A 21,564-nucleotide genomic window follows, 5' to 3' on the forward strand; every position below is an offset into this window, starting at 1 on the left:
TGGAAGGAGGTTGTTGTTTACAATGACAATAAATACTATATGAAGAATGACTTCAGCTGAATTTGGAACCCTACGTATTTAGATGGTGTAGAATTCAATGTAGAAAGTGATTAGTATTCAGTCTTAATCATGCTTCAACAGGCACTAAGTCCCGAAAGGAACAAAGAAACTAGCATGAAACTGTGGTTTTGATTGTTGTCTATCACTGGCAAGAATCACAGTTTCAAATAATTTACTTTCAAAGTTCTCCACTGATGCTACATGCCTGCAAAGCACTGGGGCTTACTTGAATTTTGAGAATAAAGCGGACCGCCATTAACATGAGGTTGAGCAGAAAATTGAGCAGTCACAGAGGGAGTTCGTCTGTATCCACCCGAAGATGCCGAAGAAGTAGTAGAGTTGTGTCGTGAAATCTGCCTGGTCATTGTGCCATACTGGGAACCAGGAGCTGAACTCGGGGCCACTGAAAAGCATCAGCCAAAGGGAACCAACAAAAGAGACTTAAGCAACATAGATCATGTCACATGACAGAATCAGGGTCCTATGTTATGGTGTGAGGCTTGAGGCATGCAGAAAACGTAAGATGATTATTAAAACTGTAGTAGACTGGTCTTTTCTATTCCTTTGTAATGGAATAAAATACAGAACAAAATCAACAACAAAAGAACAACCTGTTTTAAGAAAAAGTTAGTTTTCAAATCTGAAAATACTATTTTTCCTTGCATAACAAACATACCAATACCTCTGTACTGTTAAAGGAAAGGATAAGGTCTGGAATCAAATCTTCAATGCACAATCATGAGCATTTAGCTAGATGAATACATTTAATTATAAAATCAGACGTCTAAGACAATTTGCTCGTTGAGTCAGCCATATTTACTTTTCCATTCAATTCAATGACTGCATCAACATAGCTCATCTGAATTAAGTAGCATATTTTAGAGACTTTTACAGAAACTTCTTTTTTTACAGAAATTTCTTCTACATTATACATTTGCAAAATTTATGTGAATATGTGTACTCTGACAAAATGGAGATGTTGTACGTGAGCTATATACATTTTTTTTTAGCTATATAATTTTTTAAAAGTTTGTTAGCAAACTTTTAGATATACCACCTTGGGTGGGGATAGAAAGGACAAGTTTTGCATAAAGCATGTTTTAATCTATTTACATGCTTTTTATCTACATCTAACAAATAATATTTGTAAGTCACTGAATAACAATTGTAGAATACAATGTGTGGATCAAGGCCTCTAAAGTATGCTGAATTTATCCAAGTTAACATTTGGATTAACTACTTTTATAACAAAAATCTAAACCTTGTCAGTCAAGTGACAGAGTCCCCTCACTTTAATTTTATTTTTCTCTCTGACCTGTCCCAAAGTTAAGGTAACTTTGTAGATGAAACCGGAAAGCTAAACAATGAAAGCTAAATCAAGAACATAAGACAGTTTGGGGTTTCCCTATGCAATAGGAATCATCTCCTTAAACAATTCAATTAAATAAGTGTTTATTTATTGCTTTTTAAACTATGGATTTCTATCCAATTCTAAATTGCTGAACACATTTTCTTCCATCTTCTTAAACAGAGTATTCCAAATATAAAGTAAATTTTTCTTAATAAGTTGGAGTTACTGTTATGATACTATGCCACAAAGACAGTGATACTAATTCTGAGGCATAAAAAATTCTAATAATACTAATAATCTCTGGGTTTGCTGAATTGCTGCTGCATTTTGTTTCAGTATTCTGAGTATAAAGCCACCAAGAGCTTCTCTCACTAACTCTACATTACTGCTTTTTAATTTGTAGTGGGTTTGAAAAAACAATTAAGCTTGAGAGCTGTGTGTACAAGCACCAATAAGCCTGAAACAAGCATCAAAGGAGATTCTAAGTGCTTATTGTCTAGTAACTAATATATTCACAACAGAGAAGTTTGCTATATTCAAAAGAAATGATCTACATTATTTAAGCCAGAGGAGTATGCATTTATGGAAAAAATTATTGTTACAACAGATTTTTTTAGCAGAAGACACACAAAAATTTGTGCACACTGGCTAGGAATGGCAAATGGACTCTCCCATATGTTAGTGTATCTAGAGGTTTTTGTAGCACATCCAACTGGACTTACAAAAATCTATATATTACTGAGGGCAAATTTTCTGGTATTACTGTAACATACCTTTACAAGAAGTACAAGAATTTTAAAATATTCTTTATTTGGCCCAGGCTAGATGCAAACCTAACCTACCCTCCGAGAGTTGTTTTTTATAGAGAGATTCCTTGGAGGGCAGAGAGAGAATGTTGATAATGAAACTATTAACTATACTAATTATTCAGAACTTTACAACAAATCTATTTTGTTTTTATTCACATGACATACTATCATTTATAGGTGTCCCTCTTATGTATGGCATGTACTTTATATAAAAATCAATCAAAATTCATTTATAACTAAAATTTAAATTATGCTAAGTGTGTAACAAAAAAGGCTGGAAGTCAATACTTTTATAATATCACCACCTTCTATTCTAAGGGATCTTAAGCTCTTTTTAAGCCAAGATAAAGATATCAATACACATACATGTGTGTAACATAAATACATGTGTGTACAAACATATATACATCGATATATGCTTCCACATTTTCACAATGCAGACAAAAATATTCAAGAATGACTAAAATAGTCACACATTAAAAAAAGCTATGCCTAAAGATTTTGATATTCTGTGTGAGCCAAATGAACTCCAAGACTCATTTCTATATTTGCTTTCTGCATAACTTAAAAGGCCTTTCACCAGAAGATATTAGTGTAGATTAGAGATGTTAAACCTTCACACTTCTATCAATGATATACAATCCTTAGAAATCAAACTAGGTAGGTCTATTAGGAATAGAGTTTATTATTAATTATGCAAAATAACTAATCACCTCCAGGTTGACACAATTCTCACCTATCATACTGCCCATCAGGAGAGGTGGAGGAAGTGGTGGTGCAGGAGGAGCTCCAGAGGGAGGAGGGACAGAAATTTGTGCTAACAAAATAGTTTATAATGCCAATCAGAGAACAAGCAAGTGAACTAAACAGTCAGAAAATAGTAAAGCAATCATAATTTGCCAATAAAGTATATGAAAAGATAAATTGTTACAAACATAAGCAGATCTTACATCCTCCAAATGAGAAAAAAAAATTGATAATTAAAAGGGGAAGAAATTAAGTTAATGATCTTTTAGGTTATAAAATACATCTATTTTTATAACATTTGATAGGATTTTTCCTTAATTTTCACAGAGGGGTTGCTGACCCTTTTCTAGTTCTTAGAATATTTTCTTTTTTAAAAGTACCTTACATATTTGTGTGTGTGTGTATGTACACACACACACACACACACACACACACACACACACACACACACACACACACAAAATGTATTTGTATTTGTTTTAAGTTATCTTTGTTGGGGCAGCTAGGTGGCGCAGTGGATAGAGCACCAGCCTTGAATTCAGGAGGACCTGAGTTAAAATATGGTCTTTGACACTTAACACTTCCTAGCTGTGTGACCCTGGGCAAGTCACTTAACCCCAGCCTCAGGGGGAAAAAAAGATATCTTTGCTAAGCTAATTTAAATGCATTGTTACAATAACTTAGATTTATTCCCCATCCTCTCAATAAAATAATAGGGCTTTTATACATCTCATTTTCACTTTCACTGCAATGCTTCATGGAAAGGGGCAGCAATTACTATTTCCAAACTACAGATAGTAATTGCTACTAGTGATAGAATTATATCTATCTCATTAATTTCTTACAACCTATAAGACCATACTATTTACTATACTGTACGTCCTAAGAAAGAATGTATAATCAATCAAATCTAACAAAGCTCAGAAATTCAAAAGAAATTTCATGTAGTTATGATTATTGATTATTTAACAATGTAGTGATATTTACATAGTATTTTTTTAAATTTTACAAAGGATCTTCCTCATGACAACTTTTGTGATAGAGCAATTGTTATCACCACATATTTAACCAACAAAGTATTCAATGTAAGACAGAAAACCAATTAAAGTAAAATTTTTTTCAAAGATACTTATTTTTCTTCAAGTAGCAACCTAATAAATTCAGCATGTAAGGTTAGCCTATGAAAAAGAAAGCTGTTGACATAGTACTGGTAATGTAGATAAATTATTATAGTTTTCCAAATTATATGCCTACAAATGTAAATAAAAGAAAGTGATTTTTCAAAAAGTATCACAAATAATGCACCTGGGCCAACAGTTGGTGGTGAAGGTGTAGGCACGGCAATGGGAATGCCAATACTGCTGCTTCCACTATTTTCTCGACTTCCACTTCCTCCACTGCTACCACTGTTAAGAAAAATTGGCATTATTCTTAAATTTCACTCAAAATAATTCCCCATGAATATTAACTTGAATGTTGAATGCTAATTTGATAATAAATCTCATAAAATCCTAAAACCTAAACTGGATTGATAAGATCTGTCTCATATTCACTAAAGGGTCTTCAACAAAAGCGGGATGATTTTGGATATATTATAGGAAGAATTCTTTAAGGTATACATTAGATTATGGGAATCTTTCTGCTTTTGAAATTTTGTGATTCTGATTACAAAAAAGTTATTCAAAGCTTACTCTTATTCAAAGCCCTGGATTTGAATCCTAACACAGATTCTTAGCAATGTGACTCTGGACAAATAACCTAAAATCCTTTGTGCCAACTTTCTTATCAGTAGAATAAGAGAACTAGATTAAGCAGATGGGTTTCTTTCAGATCTTCGGGCTTTTTTTTTTTTTTTTTAATTTCTTCTATTAATATATGTATACTTTTTTTAATAAAGCTTTTTATTTTCAAGACACATACATAGATAGCCTTCAATATTCACCCTTGCAAAACTTTGTGTTCCAAAATTTTTTTTCTCCTTCTCTTCCCATCTCCGCCTCTCTAGGCAGCAAGCAATGCAATATACAACATATATTATTAATCACCTCTCTGCAGGGAATACAGAGGCACAGTCTGCAGTCAATTCATTTTTTAAAGAGACAAGTTAGTTCTACAAAGAGTAGGGCAACTATTTATATTAAGAAATACACTGAGAATGAAGCCCAGAGACAACAATCCCTATGCAATTAGCAGTCTGCAGTCCAAGAAATTGGAAATATTTACATGAGAAATACAACTAAAATGAATCCCTCAATCACTTGACTAAAAATCTAAAGATGTAAACAGTAAAGTTTTCTGACATTTTGGCATTTCCCAACATCTAAAAATGCCTAAAGCACTACTTGATTTTTCTACCTCAACCCAAACATTTTAAAATTACATTTAATTGCTAAAACAGCTAAAATCAGGATTAAATAATATTGTTGATAGACAAGGAAAAGTTTAAAAGCAGAAGAATTGGTTCAAATATGCAGTATGTCCTCTTTCATTGATATATGCAGCACCAATCTTGTGAGAATACTTCACATCTACTTACTATAGTTTGGATGTTCTTTTATCAATTATATTAGTTTTCACTTTCAGAAGATGAGGTACCTGTGTGTTCTTGGTCTCTGATTTAACGATGCCGTCCTTCCTGGACTATGCTGACTTCCAAGCCTGGCTGGACTTGTCATATAATCATTGGGAACCGTCGGGGGTTTAACAGGTTCCAGGGTTTTGTAAGGAGTATTCCGCCTAAAGAAGGAAAACAAAATGTTCTAGAATATGAATGAGAAAAAAAGACTTGATGAAAAGATTTTTTTACTTCAAATTAGAATGTGATTTTACTGATACATATTTAACACAATAAAATAACTAAAGTGAGAAATAAAATGTATTTTTACCTTGAATATAATAATAATGTTGATTTATTAAAACTAAAAACAACTCAATTCTTAGGGCAAAGATTTCAACATCAAGGAATCAATCAGATTGCTTGCTGATAATTCTCTTAGAAGGCAAAAGACAGCAGACCTTCCCAAAGTCATGCAAAACTATGTGGCCATTCTAAAATACAGCTACTGACAGATTGGGCAATCAATCCCCCAAGCTCTGTGATCAAATGGAATCAACTAGCAATGATTAAGTACTTCCTATGTGCTAGGCACTGCACTTTTTAAAAGCAGGGTTTTTTCATTTTTTTTTTTTTATGTGACCTAGGGTCTTACTGTTATTGAGACCAACAATTCAGAAGCTTTGCTTTAAAACAATTAAAAAGTACAAACAGTTCCTGCCCTTATAGTCTTAACTGGGAAGGAAATATGCAAACAAGGTGCAAATGATGAATCTCAGAGAAAAGAAACTAGAATTAATGGGAAAGGCTTCACTAGGTTCCAAAACACACACACACACACACACACACACACACACACACACACACACACACACACACACACACACAAACACACACCCCATACCCTCATGGCACTATATAATTTGAAAGCTATGTCATTGATAATGACCCTAAATAAACAGAAGTCGCTCAAATATTTGTAAAAATGAACTTGAAGTTCCCCATGTAGGTTATTTATGTGACTTAAAAGAATGAAAATTTTGAACCATTATAGGTTAGTTATGTGGCTTAAGAAAAGGATGAAATTTTTGAATTATTTTAAGGAGTCAACAGAGGCTCAATGATAAATGTTATCCATTAATAATAATAACATTTTACAACAGCCAATGATGTAAAAATTACAAATTAAAGAAGTTACACACAGATAGATTGTTCAAGATGTCAGATCTCATTTAATACTTTGCTGACAAAATGTGGTCAACAATTTCAAAAGAGTTTAATTCAAAATTGGATATTTAAGAAGTAAAACACATTTTTTAAAAAAAGATCAGTACATAAAGAAGCATCTTTTCTCCTAAGAGAGCTGACTGTTTGCACATATAGATAGTACTTCCTTTTTGAGATCACCACTATGAAAGCAGTGGGATAAATAGAGTGGGTGATAGGACAAGTAAAATTTCCATTTTACAGATAGACAAGCCAAAATAAAGAAGCTAAATTAATTGCCTTGTGCAAGGACAAAAAGTCAGTAGAAGAATCATGGAAAATGATTTCCTAAGGAGCTATTAGGTATTCTGATATAATATTCTTTTCATCCACTGTCCAAGAAAAAAATTAAACAAAGCAAATCCAAATCATAAATAAACAAAAACAAGTTTGTATTTGAAAAATCCTAGTTCTCTTGAAGTATCTACATTCAGGCAAAGTCCAGTCTTCTCTACTCCACTCACCCACCATCTTGTTCTACTTTGCATCATGCACTATTTCCCCCCTCCCATATATGCTGATTTCTCCCTTTTAGATCAAAAGCTCCAGGAAGACAGACTGTTATTAATCACTATACCTTCCCTCTAGGGAAAAAGGGTACTTTGCAGATAATAGGTATACAAATGATATTTAAATAGATACAGGAGATAAACAAATTTTCTACACTGAGAGATAAATTTTTTTTTAAACCATTATTCTGGGGTGGGAATCAAAGAACTTAAACATACCAGCATTGTGCCTACAATCAAAAAAAAAAAAAAAATTGAGAAGCAAAAGAAAAAAGAAAAATTAAATACTTATGTATCCAAAGTGCTACAAGCATTCCAAGAGTCATAACTGAAATATTTTAACCATTTTAAAAACTAAGAAACGCAAAAGGTATGTTATACAGAATTAACATTTGCCCAAAAGATTTAAAAATGAAGTATCACAAAATCTTACAAAAGCATATCATGTTTACAAGAAACCAAAGTAAAACTGAAATACAGATAATATTTTATCTATTGATAACCTTAACTCTCACACAAAAAGAGATATAATTCTAATCATCCAGCATCCCCATCAAAGAGACTATAATGAAATACCAAAGATATATAACAATAATAATCATGAGGATGATGATAGCACTTATGTGGCACCTAATGTATCAGGCAATATGTGTCATTTGTGCAATGAGCTTTACAAATATATTTCTTTTGACCATCATATGGGAGGTAGGTGCTATTACTATTCCCATTTTACAACTGAAGAAACTGAGGCAATCAAGATTTAAATTACTAAGTGTCTGAGATGGGATACTCAGGACTGACTTCCTGACTCCAGGCCCAGAACTCCATCCATTGCACTAAAGAAACTTTTATATGAAAAGGAAATCCTATGGTATGGATCCCAAGGACATTAATGTTCAAATACAGGACTCGAATACATTTATTTAGTGTAGAGCTTACCTACCACTAACATCCATTTATTCAGTATTCTAAAAATTCTTTTCAGAAGTAATAAGTACTGAATTCTTACCCCAATGTTCCCCGGCCTGACATAGGAGGGCTTGGTGGTTTCTGTGTAGGTGGATTTGTTCTCGACAATGTGCCAGTTCTTGCAGGCTGGTTATTTCCATGCTAAAATATTGAAGGAAAGGCTTTTATTTTTATATCAAACTGTTCTCTTGGTGTTTTGACACTCAAGTATTATTTTTTAATATAAGGATGTGAAGTGAGGCTTCCCAGACAATTTTGAACAGCACATTTTAGTAAGTAATCGCGCTGAAAACCAAGGAAAAATTCTAACACTAAAAATTAAACTTTTGGCTTTTGTTTCCACTATTATTTTTAATTCCATTTGTACATAGCTAAAATTTAAACACAAATTAATGGTTAAAGCACTTTTTAAAAAGTTGCTAATTATCTTTCATACTAGTAATTTTCATTCAAGTACTAGGTCTTCAAAACTTAAAGATAAAGAATGATCTCATATTTCCACATTCACTCAAATATTTTGCTATTCATTTCCTTGGATGAAAATATGCAATGTCGGGGAAGCCTCCTAAATTGTAAGTCAATAAGAGCAAGGCATCCATCTATCAAATATGAGCAAAGCATTAAATGTTAGAGAAATGGAGATAACTATATAAAGGCAGATGTTAATATATCTTTGATATATTAACACATCCAGTTGCTGATCTGAATTTAAATTGAGCATGTTTATTCTATATATCCTATGAAAAAGCAGAGATATACAAGAGCATTTTCAATTTTAGTGGCTTTGCAGCCTTTATCAATGGAAGGGACACTGGATCAAATGAGAAATAACTGCTCTTACCTTGGCTTTTAGCCACTTTACGTTGGCAAAAAAAGGGGGGAAAAAGGTAAAAATTAATTCCAGATAGATCACATCTGACAGGACAGGTTCAAAGTTACAGTTAATTTTTACTATGTAATTACAGTCCAAATACTCTATAAGTTGTAAAGTACCCATAAGGAAAAGGAAAATATAGTGGGTACTTGACAAATTTTTTTTAATAATGACATATTTATATGATGTCAAAACAACCACTTGACTAATTCAATTCAAACACAATTCAGTAAATACGTTCTTAAAAATTGGTGACAAAATTGACTGACTTAATTAGGTGAAAATTTTAATCAAAGAGTCTCATGAAAACCAGACATTAGCTTCAACAGTTCTTTATTTCATAAATTTCATCCCACTGAATTACAGATCCCAATATTTATGGCCTACGTGTATTCATTATAACTTGCAACTAGATACCATCTAAGTTAATACATCATACTCTTAACAATGCTTAAAGACATTTAGTTAACATAGGAAAGTCAAGTTTATAAGTATCTACGACTCAAAACTGAGTGAACATTTGCAGAATGATACTGTTTCCATAGATGAGAAATAATGTCAACTGGGATCTATTTGCATTTAAATTTGACATTATTGCTATAGGCATTTTAAACCCAGTATGTCCAAAACCGAACTCTTTATCCTTATCCCCAAACCTTCACCTTTCCTATTTATAGTCAAGAAGGCCATTATTTTCCCAGTCCCCCAGGATCACAAGCTAGATATTATTCTCAACTCCTTCCTATTTCTCATCTGCCATATACAATTTGTAGCCAAAGACTGTCAACTTCACCTTTTCAACATCTCTTAAATACATTCCCTTCTCTCTTTTGACACTGCCTGGTACATATCCAAACACCTCACCCATGGTCTGTTACAACCTGCTGATGATTCTGACTGCCATAAATCTCTCTAATCCAGTCTATCCTCCATGCAGCCACTAAGGTTTTTTTTCTTAAAATATAGGTCTGATAATGAGACAGCCTACTTAGTTACTTCCTGTGGTTTCCTACCACTTCTAAGATAAAAATCCTGTTCAGTAGTTAAAGTGCTATTATAAACTCATTCCCCTCAACCATCTTTCTAGTTTTCTTACAGTTTATTCTTCCTTCCCTCCACCTCTCATTCCACAATGCAATCTTTAAGGCACTGACTCTGGCCTGCTTGCTATTCTTTTAACATAGCACTCCACATACTAGCTCCATGTATTTTAAATGGGCATCATCTACAATGATTTTTCTTTTTATCTCCATATTCCAGCTTCCTTCAAGTTCTAAGTGAAGTTCCACCTTCTACAGGAAGCTCTTCTCAATCCCAATTAACTCTATGCCTTTCCTTGGTAGACTGCTTCCTCTTTGTCCAGTTTATGTCATTATGCCATACGGTAATTTGCATGTTGACTCTCACTTTAGACTGTGAATTTCTTGAGAGCAGAGACTACCTTGAAGCTCCATGAAAACCAATTACATAGTAGACATGCCAATCCTGTCCCCTGCGACCCCAAATTTATAAAGAGCACTAAAAAAAAAGCTAAATGAAAAGAGAAAGCCAGAAACTGGAGGCTGGAGGCAGAAAGGGCTTCATTGTCCACTCTTTGTTCCAAATTTCCATGCTAACACCTTTACTCTAGGTGAGTGTTTTCCCCCTCCATGACACAGCTTCCACAAAGCTCTCTTAAACTCTCCCAGAATGCTACAGACTAAGAAATTGTTACAAATTATACCTAGGGGAAACCCTCAATAATTTATTTATATTCCACCAGAAGAGAAAGGAAGGATCCCTCGGAAAAAGACTTGTTTCATTGAGATACACAAAGTATTATTTCTATGCTAATGAAGTTAATACATTATGAAATCTATATTTGATATATATATATATATGTATATATATATATATATATATATATATATATATATATATATATATATATATATATATATATATTCATTTGTCTTCAGTATAGCTTCTAGATGACTCAAATATCTGTTTGTCAAGAAAATACTGAATAAAGGCTAAATGCTATAACTCAAGACATTGAACCGTGTTTGTTTCCAGATAAAATGCTTCCAAAAACCACATGTGCTCTTTTGATTTTTTTTAGTGGATTTAAAATATCTAAGCACTGACAATAATAAACATCTATATAACAAAGAAGAAAAAGTAAATCCAATTATCAGAGTAAATTCTTTTCCCAGAGTCCAGTCCCACTAGTAAGTCACTATTTTTTTTTTATTTTTATTTTTTTTTTGCTGAGGCAATTGGAGTTAAGTGACTTGTCCAGAGTCACATAGATAAGGTAAGTGTTAAGTGCTTGAGACCAGATTTTAATTCAGATTCTTCTGATTTCAGCTGATGCCCCATGCACTATGCCATCTAGATGCCCCTGTCACAATTTTTTAGATAATAAAAAAGATCCTTCATTCTCCAAACAGTAGAAATCAAAATTACTTAAATAAATAATCCTACATCAACTTTTAACAACCACAAATTTTAAAATGATCAATTAATTTCTTACACTGGATAGATTTATTAAAACAATGTGCTTCATAATAATATAGCAATGTGTTTAACATCTATAGTTTATGATTGCTCCAAAATATTTTCCCCCTTTATACTAAATCTGGTATTTAACTACTTTGTGTTTATCCTATTTATAAGATTATTTATGTCCTTAATTTTCATGTTAGAGTAAAGACTGTTTTGGCTTTCTTTTCTTTTTTTCAATCTCTAATATTTAGCACAGTACCTGGCACACAACAGATGCTTAAATAAATGTTTCCTGAATAAATGATATTTTTGATCACAATCTATGATTTCATTGGTATGGGGAAATCTCAAGAGAGGAAATTCCCTTTCTCAAGACAGATCTACAAATGTTATGCAACTCAGAGTCTTATAGAGATGTGCTGAGACACTAAAGTATCTTGCCTTGAATCACACAGTTTAACCCAATCTATTCCCTGGTAAATTCCAACTAGAAATTTCTTACAGAAATATCTGATTTAAGAGAATTGCTGAAGCAAAAATAAAGTGTCTTAATTGAAAATGTTTGATTCATTTAATTTTCCAAGACATAATTTAGTAATAGGAGGGTATAACAATTTTAAATTAATCTCCCTAGTTTAATTGCAGTTAAGGATATTGATTTTTAAATGATTGACTTGCAGACAACCAGAACCCTATAAGAACCAAGAATTCACAAATGATCTTCACTTTAAATTTATTTCAATAATTACTTTCCATGGGAAAAAATGTTCTTAAAGAGTGCTTTCTATTCCCTTAGGAGGAAAAGCCTGGGAATAAAAATGTCAGAAGGAAAAATGCTTATTCAGAATAACTACTAGCTTCTACAAATTTAAAAAGAATTTATGTATTGTTCAAGTAATCAATAAGCATTTATTCAGTGAACATTATGTAAGTTTTCAATAGTTAGGTTTCTTAAGGAGCTTATCATCCATAAGTTAAGATAAATTTTGTCTGTCTCTACTTTTCAATATAGTACTAGAAACTCTAGCCTCGGCAATAAGAGCCGAGAAAGAGATTCAAGGAATTAGAGTAGGAAATGAGGAAATCAAATTATCACTCTTTGCAGATGACATGATGGTAGACTTAGAGAATCCCAAAAACTCTGCTAAAAAGCTAATAGAAATAATTCAGAATTTTAGCAAAGTTGCAGGATACAAAATAAATCCACATAAATCCTCAGCATTTTTATACATTACCAATATAATCCAACAGCAAGAGATACAAAGAGAAATTCCATTCAAAATAACGGTCGATAGTATAAAATATTTGGGAATATATCTACCAAAGGAGAGTCAGGAATTATATGAGCAAAATTACAAAACACTTGCCACAAAAATAAAGTCAGATTTAAATAATTGGAAAGACATTCAGTGCTCTTGGATAGGCCGAGCGAATATAATTAAGATGACAATACTCCCTAAACTAATCTATTTATTTAATGCTATACCAATCAGACTTCCAAGAAACTATTTTAATAACCTAGAAAAAATAACAACAGAATTCATATGGAACAACAAAAGGTCGAGAATTTCAAGGGAAGTAATGAAAAAAAAAAAAATTAAGTGAAGGTGGTCTAGCTGTACCTGATCTAGAACTGTATTATAAAGCAACAGTCACCAAAACCATTTGGTATTGGCTAAGAAATAGACTAGTTGATCAGTGGCATAGGTTAGGTTCACAGGGCAAGATAGTGAATAAAAATAGCAATGTAGTGTTTGACAAACCCAAAGATCCCAAATTTTGGGATAAGAATTCATTATTTGACAAAAACTGCTGGGAAAACTGGAAATTAGTATGGCAGAAACTAGGCATGGACCCACATTTAACACCACATACTAAGATTAGATCAAAATGGGTCCAAGATTTAGGCATAAAGAACGAAATCATAAATAAATTGGAGGAACATGGGATGGTTTACCTCTCAGACTTGTGGAGAAGGAAGGAGTTTGTGTCCAAGGGAGAACTAGAGACCATTATTGATCACAAAATAGAACATTTTGATTACACCAAATTAAAAAGTTTCTGCACAAACAAAACTAATGCAAACAAGATTAGAAGGGAAGTAACAAATTGGGAAAACATTTTTACAGTTAAAGGTTCTGATAAAGGCCTCATCTCCAAAATATACAGAGAATTGACTTTAATTTATAAGAAATCAAGCCATTCTCCATTTGATAAATGGTCAAAGGATATGAACAGACAATTTTCAGATGATGAAATTAAAACTATTTCCGCTCATATGAAAGAGTGTTCCAAATCACTATTGATCAGAGAAATGCAAATTAAGACAACTCTGAGATATCATTACACACCTGTCAGATTGGCTAAGATGAAAGGAACAAATAACGATGAATATTGGAGGGGCTGTGGGAAAACTGGGACACTGATGCATTGTTAGTGGAGTTGTGAAAGAATCCAACCATTCTGGAGAGCAATCTGGAATTATGCCCAAAAAGTTATCAAAATGTGCATACCCTTTGACCCAGCCATACTACTACTGGGGTTATATCCCAAGGAAATACTAAAGAAGGGAAAGGGACCTGTATGTGCCAAAATGTTTGTGGCAGCCCTTTTCATAGTAGCTAGAAGCTGGAAGATGAATGGATGCCCATCAATTGGAGAATGGTTGGGTAAATTATGGTATATGAATGTTATGGAATATTATTGTTCTGTAAGAAATGACCAACAGGAGAAATACAGAGAGGCTTGGAGAGACTTACATCAACTGATGCTAAGTGAAACGAGCAGAACCAGAAGATCATTATACACTTCAACAATGATACTGTATGAGGATGTATGCTGATGGAAGTGGTTATCTTCAACATAGAGAAGAGCTAATCCAATTCCAATTGATTAATGATGGACAGAACCAGCTACATCCATCCAGAAAAGGAACTGTTATTTTTACCTTCTGAATCCAATTCTTCCTGTGCAACAAGAAATTCGGTTCTACACACATATATTGTATCTAGAATATACTGTAATATATTTAACATGTATAAGACTGCCTGCCATCTGGGGGAGGGGGTTGGGGGAGGAAGGGAAAAAAATCTGAATAGAAGTAAGTGCAAGGGATAATGTTGTAAAAAATTACCCATGCATATGTACTGTCAAAAAAAAAAAGTTATAATTATAAAATTAAATTAAAAAAAAATAAACTAGGGAAAAAAAATTGTCTGTCTCTACACACACACACACACACACACACACACACACACACACACACACACACACACACATGCCCACAAACATACTGTTGTATGTGTTTCTGGGGAGGGCACTACCAATTGAGAAGAATCAGAAAAGATTTCTGGGGGAGGATGGGAAAAGTAATCACTAAGCAAAGCAAAAGTACAGAGACAGGAAATGGAGTTCTATGTATGAGGAATACTTAAAATGATCAGTTTTGCAAGACCATAGAGTGCAATAATATGAACAAGATATATATAAGATATATGAGTCTAGAATGGCAAATTGGGGTCAGACTGTCAAGGTCTTTACATTCCAAACAGGCATATGTATCTTATGTACACTTTTTTCTAACTAAATTTGAAAAAGGTAAGGTTATACAATGGAATCTTTATTTTATGGGTAAAAATGAATATAAAAAGAATTTAATTACTCCCTAAATTTAAATATAAACATCATTAAATGAAAAAAATATCATGGATTTGTTTTTTTTTGGGGGGGAGGGTAAAGGGGAGATATATAAACAACTTAAGGACTGACATAATATAGCTTTCTGGTCTTCATGTTTATCAGTAGTGTGCTCTTGATACCGTGGACAGCTAAAAATTAACTTTCAAGAAAACAGGAACTGGACAAAAAAAAAAAACAGAACAAAAGAAATGAGGTGCTACTTGTATGACAAGCTAAAAGAATCAGAAAACCAACCCATAGGCAAAAGCTGCCCAGTCTGTCCCCTGCCCACATTCTCTACCTTCCTCACAATATCAGCCCACTCTTTCTCAAACAGCTTTCCCTTAATCTGCTGAATTCCCTAGCAGCCTAAATTAGTCCACCTCAAATGCAGTTTCCAACTCAATTAAAAAAAAAAAAAAAGTGTTATCCACCCCCATTTCACTTTATTTAAACCTCTTTAATTTACTTAGGGATTGTTTTCTACTCCAGCTACACATTCTTCTCCCCACTAAGACAAAAACTTTGCTGAAATGTAGCATCATGATACAATGGAACAGACTTTGTCTCGAGTGGGGGAACTGGTTTCAAAATTCAGCTGTGATCTTACTTTTGTGATATTAGGTAAAATTTATAACCTAAGTCAGTTTCCTCATTATACAGTTGAAGAGCCAAGATTAACAATGAAGTCCTCTTAAGCCCTTGATCTATATCTTATATCTATATTACCCCTAAATTTCCTCTCTCTTCCTACAACTAACATAGTCCTTTGAAAATAAGAATCAAATTCACTAATCAAGAACTAGGCTCTTTAATATATGGCACATTTGTACATTAATCTCAAACTGAGACAATGCCAACAAAGAGTTCATTTAATATAGAACTGGTACAAGTCATATGTCTTTACAGGAAAGTTTTCAAGTGCAAATCTAACTACATTATAGAAGAGCCAAGTGTAATGTAAAATAATATCTGCAGAGTAAAATACAGTTTGAGTCAGTCAATAAAATATACAAATCAAACTTATTTAACAAATTATTTCATTTTAGATTTACAGAAACTACTCACTTCTATAATCTTTTTTTTTTTAACTGACCATGACTTCCAGGTTATAAATAAAGAGAACTTTTATCCAAAGATAACAAAAAACAATTTACTGGAAGATAAGATTAATTCCAGTTTCTATACAAAGTGAGAATTTTACCTAAATCAAAGTCTAAAATAATATAAGTGGAATACAGGATTTATTCATTTGAAGATCTGATTATATTATTCTTAAATATAAAGATGTCAAACAGATTGCATAATTTCTCTTGACAATGGGAATTACATTTAACTACCAGCTTTATGTATTCATGCCATCATCAATCATATAGACACATTAAACATCAATGGGTAGGTGGGGACACAATTGAACTATTCATGGTTGAGGAAGGATAGGGTAAAAGAAGGTGTTACAAATAGAAGTAATGAAAAAGACATTCCAGATAGGGATCCCTAAGTTTCTGTGAGGAGGATTGACTTTTCACCCTTCTAATACGTTTGAGATGACTAGTATAGTAGTAGTACTAGTAGTAGTAGTAGTAGTAGTAGTAGTAGTAGTAGTAGTAGTAGTAGTAGTAGTAGTAGTAGTGGTCAAAGGTACTGTAGTCCTTAAATCAGGACAGGGAAATATTGTGCAGAATAAGGGACAGAATACTACTCAATGCCAGCTTTGGGAAAACCCACTGGAAATCTTGATAAACTCCATATGAGAGTGGAAATAAGACAGGAAATCTACAACATAAATCTTCAAATTCTACTAAAAGCTCCTAGTTCTAAGAGAAAATATATAATCCCCAAAACAATCTAATCAAGCCTGACCTAATCACCTAGACATGAAAAGTTTAAAAAAAAAAAAAAAAAAAAGCCTTGTAGGAAAAGGCTCTAAAATTACACTGGGTTAATCTATCCTGAATAAAGATTGGCTAAAATTATTCTCCTTCAAAATGCCATAAAATGATGGATGATTCATCAGAAACTTAATCCTTTGAGCACCTAATTTTGTTTTTGTCCCTCTTCACCTCTCCTCGAGAAATGTGTACAGATGGCAAGGGAATTCACTCCAATAATCTCTCCCCAAAGTTTTTTTAGCTAAAAAGAAAGCAATATTAAACGACAGACAAATTGTTTATGTGATGCAACTATCACATCACCATGTTTCCTTTGCAATGCAAAAAAAAAGATACTACAAAAGGATGAAAAACTGACACAACATAGTAAAAGTTACATAGACCCCACGGTCATAAAAACGGGCTATAACAATTAATTTTAAAATGTGTACTTGATAAATAACCCAGGCAAAACAAAATTCATAAACATCAGAATAATAATCATTTAACCCAATATAAGTTAATACAGCTAGTCAAGTTAATGAATTGCTCTCATAAGTATTCTATATATCATGCTACTCATGAACAATAATTGTCTAGTAAAACCATCATTGTAATCTGTATCATCTTAAAAATTCCAAACAAATATGTAGTTTATAGAAATGCTTACCTTAACACCATGGCCCACATCATCCAGTACTGTATAGTCTATAGGTTTTCGAATGTACCTTACAGGACGTTCCATATTTGCAGGTGCTATTATTTTGTGAGTTCTGGATGTATTCTTATTTGTTGTCAAAATACCTATTTCTCTCCGAGCCACTTTTTCTTTATGAATGTCCACAGTCTATATTTCAAATTGAACAAAGAAAAAAAAAATACTATTAAAAAAGATGCCCACTCGGCCAGAGAAAGAGGAGAAAGCAGATCAAAGTTCTCTTGGAACAAGTTACTTTCACCTAAAATATATATATATATATTAAATCTTTAAATATAGAGATATGCTTTCTTTCTTCAAAACATTCATAGATGTGCTTCTAGAACAACTAAAAAATTCTAAACATCACATATGGTACTCATTTGATCAAGTTTACATGGCAAAGTAAAAAATACATTCTTATATTCTATAGGTCTATTCCAGAGCTTTAGGTACCTGTGACTCCAAACACAAGCTAACACAAGTATTTCCCAAAACACAAGTGAATGAAGAAAATGGGATTAAAAGGACATTCTGTTTGGAAAAATTTAAGTCACAAATAATTCCTAGCAAGGATATCTTCTTTCTAAGAAGTTCTCAAAATCTAAAACAATGAAATGATTAAAGGCAAAAAATTCCAGTAATTCCCACCATGCAAGTGAGAATCTTGAAAAGTTTATTATTTGAAGCAAATCACTTCACCAGTGAAATATAGGATGAAGGAATGTGAAATAAAGGATGGAGCTAAATTAACTTTAAATTCTCACTTCTAAAATTCCATGACTCTAAAGTATTTTTTAGCATCATTCATGTGGCCAGTACTACTACATAACTTATAAAATACTTTCCATATCTTCCTATTTGGTCATTGATATCTCTGAAACAAGAAGTTAAACAGGAAGCCACTAGAGATTTTTAAGAGGTATTCCAGGAGTAGGATATGTCATGAAAATGGCTTAATGTTGCTTAATAAGTCTAATGAAGACTAAACAGACTCAAAGTTGAGAAAATGGCACTTTCCCCATTCATTGCTGAATTAGGGGATGAATGAGTATAGGATACAAAACATGGTAAAAGAAACTGGCCATGTGACGATAAACAAACACTTAGTAAACTTCTGTTCTAGGCCGGGTACTGTGCTAAGCACAAGGAAAACAAAGAAGGGGAAAAGCCAGTTTGAGATTTCAGGGACCTCACAATCTTCTAATGTGCAAATAACTATGTTCAAATAAGACAAAGAATAAACTGAAAATAATCAACAGAGGGAAGGCCCTAGCACTAAGAAAGGATTTCTGCAGAAAGAAAACCGTTAGTGGACACTTGAAGAAAACTAGAAAAGCCATGATATGGAGATAAAGAAGGAGAAAATGCCAGGTATTCAAAGAAGCCAATTAAAATGCATAGAGCTGGTAGTAGAAATGTTATGTTAAGAGAACATAACATTTGAAAAAAAATATTATGGGATGAGAGAAGGGATGAAAAATGAAAAGCAAAAAAACTAGAAAAGCCATTAGGAGACTACTAATGAAGGGCTTTGAATGCCAAACCCAATTTTATAGTTTATTCTGGAGGTAATAGGCAGTCACTGGAACTTACTGAATAGGAAATATGGTCACCTATACTTTAGGAGTGAAGTTTGAGTGAAGAATAGTGGAGAAATTTGAGACAGAAAAAAACCAAAAAAACTAATTAATAATCCAGGTGTGTAAAGCAATGAAAGCCTATATCAATGATGGTCAATGTGACAGAAGGAATCTTATATAAGAAGTTTTTGGCAATATCAGATTTAACAAGAGACTATGGACAGTGAGAGTAAAAAGTCAAAGTTGACGCGGGTCAGGAGAATGAATAACTAGAATAACAGTAACCGAGAGGAGAAAGAGGAAAGACAAGAAATGGAAAGGTCAAAAACAGGAGAGCAGCCCAGTTTGGTTGCAAAGTATAATAGTAAAAGAATCAATGCTAGATAATGTCCAAATAAAACTGGACAAGAGGCAAGAGAAACTCCATTTAAAATAGCTGTAGACAATATAAAATACCTGGGAATCTATCTACCAAAACAGCATCAAAATTGCAAAACATTTTCCATACAAACAATTTTCTGAACAAATGGAAAATTATTAATTGCTCATGGTTAGGTCAAGCCAATATAATAAAAATGATAATTCTACCTGAATTGGTTTATTCAGTGCCATACCAATCAAACCACCAAAAATTGTTTTTATAGAACTAGCAAAAATAATAAAGTCATCTAGAAAAACAAAAGTTCAAGAACATCAAGGGAATCTGGTACTAGATAAAAGATAAAGAGTGGTAGACCAGTGTTAATAGATTAGGTATACAATACACAGTAAAAAATGACCATAAAAAACTGGTGTTTGATAAATATTAAGATCCTACCTTTTGAGCCAAGAATTTACTACCTGACAAAAAATAATAAGAAAGGTGAAAAACAATCTAGCAGAAACTAGATATAGACAAACATCTCACATTGTATGCTAAATTAAGGTCAAAATGGGTACATGATTTAGACATAAAGGCTGATACTATAAATTAGGAGAGCAAGGAATAGTTTAGCTGTCAGATTATGTGTAAAAGAATTCAAGACCAAACAAGAGACAGAGGATTATGAGATATACCAAATTGATAAGAATATGTCACATGAACAGGAAGTTTTCAGATGAATAAAGTGATTTATAGTAACATGAGGGGAAAAATTGGTCTAGGTCACTATTGATTAAAGAAATAGAGTTAAAGCAATTCCTGAGATACCAGCTGATACCGATCAGATAAGCTAATAATGACAGTTCCACAGCATTGTAACTAGAACCATAGAATGATATAACCATTCTAGAGAACAATTTGCAACTAGGCCCAAAGGGCTAAAAGACTGGGCATACTCTTTGACTCAGTAATACCACTTCTAAGGTCTGTATCCTAAAGAGATAAAAAAAAAAAAAAAAAAAATTTAGGGATGGGGGAAGAAGGGCCCATGTGAACAAAAATATTTAAAGTAGCTCTTTTTGTGGCAGCAAAAAAAGTAGAAATTGAGGGGATGCCCATCAATTCAGGAATGGTTGAACAAGTTGTGATGATTTTGATGGAATATTGTTGTGCTTTAAGAAATGATGCACAAGATGCTTTCACAAAAAAAAAAAAAAAAAAAAAAAAGATTGCTGTATGGTGGGAAAGCACTGGATTAGAGTGTGAGAAACTTAAGGTCTGTATATTCCTAGCTTAAGTGATGTGTAAAGCCAAGCAAGGTAGAAGAGATAGCCAGTGTCAAGATTCACACATCCCCTGAGAACATCTCCAATTTGAGAGTAAAAGGTCTAAAATTAAAACTAAGTAATAGAAGAAAAAACTTCTTGAGGGGGAGATTGGGTGTCTAATTTTGTTTTACTCCTAATATGCAATAGTCATAGGTGGCCATTTAGTCCTCTAACTCCTAGCTTTCTAACTGTGACTTTCTCTCAGTGCTCTTTGCAAAATTTGGAACATTTATTTACTTTGAAATTGCTGAAAAGATTAATAGCAACTCACTCAATTCATTCAAGGGCTTCCAAAGCTAACTGAATTAATTCACATGAAGAGGGTATGTAAAAAAAAAATTTTTTTATATGTATACAGTAATGAAGAAAGCCATCTACATCCAGAAAAGACTATGGGAACTGAATGTGAATCACAGAATA

At 32.9% G+C, this 21,564-nt stretch overlaps 1 protein-coding gene across 10 annotated transcripts in view; it reads right to left on the reverse strand.

The window, feature by feature from the left end:
* Positions 1 to 21,564, reverse strand: part of ABI1 (abl interactor 1) — a 90,685-nt gene that overhangs the window by 12,915 nt on the left and 56,206 nt on the right. For 2 of the 10 annotated variants that reach the window (XM_074266977.1, XM_074266973.1), the window contains exons 3-9: positions 17,846 to 18,022; positions 9,107 to 9,121; positions 8,306 to 8,406; positions 5,563 to 5,703; positions 4,273 to 4,373; positions 2,957 to 3,037; positions 287 to 463 (exon numbers count right to left, since the gene is read on the reverse strand). In XM_074266977.1, coding sequence (XP_074123078.1) covers positions 287 to 463; positions 2,957 to 3,037; positions 4,273 to 4,373; positions 5,563 to 5,703; positions 8,306 to 8,406; positions 9,107 to 9,121; positions 17,846 to 18,022 — 793 coding nt within the window. The remainder of the gene's footprint in view (positions 1 to 286; positions 464 to 2,956; positions 3,038 to 4,272; positions 4,374 to 5,562; positions 5,704 to 8,305; positions 8,407 to 9,106; positions 9,122 to 17,845; positions 18,023 to 21,564) is intronic. The other 8 variants (XM_074266979.1, XM_074266974.1, XM_074266980.1 and 5 more) reach the window with 5 other exon arrangements.

The sequence above is a fragment of the Sminthopsis crassicaudata genome, chromosome 5 (genome assembly GCF_048593235.1).
Source record: "Sminthopsis crassicaudata isolate SCR6 chromosome 5, ASM4859323v1, whole genome shotgun sequence".
NCBI lineage: Eukaryota > Metazoa > Chordata > Mammalia > Dasyuromorphia > Dasyuridae > Sminthopsis > Sminthopsis crassicaudata.